General features: G+C 26.4%; 1 protein-coding gene across 1 annotated transcript; it reads right to left on the bottom strand.

The window, feature by feature from the left end:
• Positions 1-4,262: 4,262 nt before the first annotated feature.
• Positions 4,263-4,871, bottom strand: LOC133825798 (uclacyanin 1-like). The gene is made up of 2 exons (XM_062258696.1): positions 4,697-4,871; positions 4,263-4,462 (listed from the first exon to the last, which is right to left on the bottom strand). Exons 1-2 carry the CDS (start codon positions 4,869-4,871, stop codon positions 4,263-4,265), a joined length of 375 nt encoding a protein of 124 aa, XP_062114680.1.
• Between the last annotated feature and the right edge of the window lie 290 nt (positions 4,872-5,161).

Here is a 5,161-nt window from a genome sequence, read left to right as displayed (position 1 = left end):
TATATTTGGGTTTCGGTTGCTTACCCATTTTTGTACAACCAATTTTTCAGAGATTGAATGTTGTTTTTCTATTTTTTGCATGCAGATCTTGCTATTGTAGCTGTCAGATCGAGATTGCCGACAGCTATGGTGTTTTCCCGTTGTTGTGTGATTGGCGCCGTGGGTTGCAGGAGAAAGAGAAGAGCATTCCGCCTGCGAGTAATTGATTAAAAAATGTTTTGAAATTAACAAATTTAAATTATTAATTAACCTTAACAAAATCTGTTTTCCCATCTCCACTTCTTTCCAAAACTCTATCCCGATTCTCAACACATATGGAATCAATTTCAAAGTCATTAGCTTTTTCGCACCCACTGTAAGAGGTTGGAATACCCCTGTCCATTCATCAACTCCTTCAAAGCATACAAATCTAAGACTTACAGTTCTTCAAGTATAAGGTTGGAACACATGTCAAAACATGCACCACCCACATGAAAACTTCTTCAAAGACTTACAATTCTGAGCAAAAAACTCCAACCACATCAGCAATTTCTTTACACCCACGAAGTTCGAGAAGGGAAAAGATCGGGGTTGCACCAAATCTAGGCAGAGGTCAAATAGGGAGAAGGTCGAGGTTGCAGATGATTTCGGAGAGGTCAAATAGGGACCTGGAGTTCACAGATCCGAGTGGAATGCGCAGAGGTCAGGCAGGGAGAAGATGTAGGTTTTGAGTTATAGTTAGTTTTAATATTTTTTTTAAAATTATCTAACAGAAGCTTGATGTTGAAGAAGATTATGAGATTAATTAATATAGGGGATTACGAGCCTTAAATGGGAGTTAGGAAGAAGAAGAAGAAGAAGAAGAAGAAAATGTGAGTTACAGGTTATAGGTTAGAATGAGGCCTGCTTTTTAGTTTTATTTTTGTCAAAATAATAAATCTAAATTAAAATTATTATTTTTATTTAAATATATTATTATTAGATTATATTTCTATTTTTTATTATTTTTTAATGATTTAAAGAATTAAATTTCTTTACAATTAGTTTTAATATTATAAATTATAATGTAGATGAATAAGAGACAACCATGTGTGTCTTCGTTGGCAGATAACGGAGTGGAATTAATAAGACTGTTTTCCAATAGAAGATTAAGTGTTATAAAATGTAAAGATAAGATGTTTTACCGCTAATTACTAAATAATAATAATAAGTACTGCAGTTTCAGATTTGGTTGAATATATATATTTTTAGTATTTACACTTCTTTCACTTATATACACATTGTCAATGTGACTTATGATAATAATATCTCACTTGAGCATCTCTAATGGAGTGTCAAATTGGTGATGTATTGCTAAAATATAGTTTACTTTACAAAAAAAATTGCTCCAATAGTGTATCAAAAATTGAGTCAAATTTGGCAAATAATATAGCATTATACATATTTTGCATTACCATAAATGCTACACTTTTTTATTTATTTTTATGTCATTTTTATTATTTTATTATTATCTTTATCTATCAGTATTGAATGCTAGATGCAAAAAAATATAAAGTAAAATTATTACTTTTTGTATATTTTCAATAAATATTAAATGAGCATTAATGAAATATTAATTTTTGCATCAGCTTTTACAATTGTGCATTAGGGCATAGTGCTAAAAATTATGTTACATATATCACATATTGATTTTGTGTGCCAAATATAGCACAATATTCCCATTGGAGATGATCTTAGGGATTAATTTGACAACCAATAAGTGTTTGGATGTTACACAATTGCATGAGAAACGTTTTGTGACATTTTTTGCAGCTTATAACCAAAGTTGTTACTTGGGATTACAAATGAGTAAATCAGTGTTTGGATGTAATATAAAAATGAAGTAATCTTTACACTATCAAATTATATCAATTCATGTCAATTATTAAGTTAAAATATAACAATACTTTAAATATGATATATTTGAAAATTTAATAAAAAAATTACTAACATTGTGAAAAGTGGGCTTTAATATCAAATTTTGATGGTATTTTACCGTTGGGATGGAACAAATATAGGAGAAATTTAATACAAAAGTTTAATTAATTAAGAAAAGTCCTTATAATAAAATATAACAATACTACTTTTGATAATGACAAATGCAAAAATTAAGAGTATATATTATTATTGTGCTCAATGTGAACAATAACAATTAATTATTGTGTTAATTAAGAAACAGTAATAGTGAGTTTTTGACCCAAATCACAATGGCCAGCAACACCACAAATAAAGTATTTAGGTCCAGAGCTCCTAATAGAGCTCCTAATAGAATGAATTACAGTTCTATATAGTATATATATATTAAAATCAATAATATTTACATATATGACATCTAAACACAACGTTTGTAAAAAACTTACACTATCTTTGTCAAAAACTTAGAGAAAAGAATATTCTTTACCAGACAATTTTATCACAATAAATAAATGAAAACATTATTAATTAAGCCATTTCTAAAAAATTAATGTAAAAATCTTCTGTTATTGAAGAGAGAGAGAGAAGAGAATCTCAGGGTCTGATTGGTAGCTAATTTAGATCCAATTATATGTTTTTGGAAACTTAAAATTTGTGGACCCCACAATAATAAATGATTGGTAGATTGTTTTCAAAATCTCAATTCAAATATGTATCCAATTTTATATAGTGAAATAGAAAACGAAAAATTCTCGTTTTCTATCTTTTTTTGTTATATATCTGTGGACCCCTCATGTATTTGGTTATTATAATAATTATTATATGATTTACGATTAAATATGTCATAAGACATTCTCATATATTTGTTTTCTTGGATATAATATATATACATATATAAATAAAGTATAATCTTTCTATTCATGAAAAAAAAATAGTGTTTTAATCTAATTAAATAATTAATTTTTGGATAAATAAAATGAAACTTTGAAATCCAATTAATACCATTAAAAAAATATAGTAATAGTTTCCGATATTAAAAAATAATACAATTAATTTTATAAAAAAATGTAAAATATATATAAAAAATGTGTCATAAAAAATAACTTAATTTTATAATGAACTCTTTTTAATATTAAATTGAACCCTATTTTTTATTTTAATTCTAAACAAGAAATGAAAAATCTTGTGATTTTTTTTAATTTACAAACTAAAATGACTTATTTAATTAAAACAAATATAAATTTAAAAAAAAAACAAAAATGTGAATAAATTATTATTAATTTAATGTTTTAATATTAAAATTTATTGATTATTACATAACATTTGTTAAAATTTAATTTAATTTAACTAAAATAATTTTCTTCGTATTTTGATTTTGTTATATTTTCAAATTTTATACCAATCACATATTCTGATTTTAAACTTAAAAATTGTTTTAAACCAATCACATTTTCAGAAATATATTTTAAATACAAAATCCAGATTTTCTTTTCAAAATCACATTTTTTTAAAATCCAGTTTTCTAATCGCGAACCAATCAGACCTAATCAATCATGTCCTAAAAAAATATAACTTTAATTTATCAAAAAAAATCAAAGTTAATGACAATGCAATATTGTTATGAATTTAATTAATGCACTATTATTAAATTTTAATTTATCAATATAATTAAATTTTACTTTCAGCTAAACCAATCACGTATTCAGTGTCTGTTATATTTTCAAATTTAATCCCAATCACAGATTCAGTTTTTTAAAACTCAAAAACAGTTTACTGACATTGAACCAATCACATTTTCAGAAACATGTTTTCAGTCACTAAATTCAGATTTTCATTTCAGAATCTCACTTTTCAAAAATACAGTTTTCTAATCGCGAACCAATCAGACCCTCAACTATTCATTATATTATTCTTTGGTTAAGAAAAACGACAGATATAAGCAATCGTGCATGAACAGTCCAATATAATGGATTATTATTACCATCTTATAATTTTGTGTATTGACAAAATGATCTGTTTTTTGAAGTTATATTATATTTTGGCTTGATTTTAATAATTTTTTTGCAAAATATCATTCGACACTCGAGATAGGTGATCGAAAGTTTTAGAATCGTTCAAAAAATTTAGACAACTAATCAAAATTTTTAGACAACCGATTGAAATTCTAAACATAAATCATTTTGCATAAACTTAATTATCAAATCCAAAAAATAGACCATTTTCACCAATTACAAGTACAATTTAAAATGAAGATATATGAGCAAAAAATCACATATTATTATTATTATTATGCTCAATGTCAAAAAAATTACAGTTACATATTGTGTTAATTAAGAAACAGTAATAGTAAGTTTTTGACCCAAATCACAATGACCAGCAACACCACAAATAAAGTATTTAGGTCCAGGGCTCCTCAACGGCACTCTGTCGTTTCCACTCGTCAATGGCACGCCTTGAGTCGCTTTGCAGCCTTCGAACTCACCCTTGTTCACTTCAATTACATTTTGGGATCCAACCGCATACTTGAACACTGTACAATAAATAAATATATATATCAAAACTATATAATCTGAACATTTTATTCATTGAAGGGTATATACATTTTTTATTCCTGTGTTTTGTCCAATTATCTATTTAGATTTTGTGTTTTGATAAAAAACTTTTTGGACTCTTAATTTCTTAAAATGGTTCAAATAGAATCCTAAACTCGAATCCAATAAAGTATAAAACTTTGATTGAAATATATAAATATGTATACACATACCAAGTGTGTCGCCAACTTTGAAAGTCTTGCCCTTAGCCCAAGCAGTGTAATCAACACCAGTATTCCATCCAGCTGAGTCTCCAACATTGTAATCTGTTGCACAGCAAATATTTGCAGCCATTGCAACCAACACAATGGCCACTAAGAACACTCTGACAGAAAAAGCCATTGCCATTTTGATTGTGTTATATATATATTTTGTATATTTGTATACAACTTAATTTTACTTTGAAAATTCTTCATCTTTGCACATATATTTATAGTGCCTCCATGGGAAGAGATCGAACAATTCAAGTTTTGCAAATTTAATTAATTGCCTAATATAAATGTTTGAGTAAATAATAATATTCTTTGCGATTAATATCGTATTTATATATTTAATAATAATACGTTTCTGATTTTCCTAATATATAGATTGTACAATTATATCCATTAAAAATGGATTGATATTGTGTTTGATAAGTA

The sequence above is a fragment of the Humulus lupulus genome, chromosome 3 (assembly GCF_963169125.1).
Source record: "Humulus lupulus chromosome 3, drHumLupu1.1, whole genome shotgun sequence".
Taxonomy (NCBI): Eukaryota; Viridiplantae; Streptophyta; class Magnoliopsida; order Rosales; family Cannabaceae; genus Humulus; species Humulus lupulus.
This window is presented reverse-complemented; position numbering and strand designations above follow the sequence as displayed.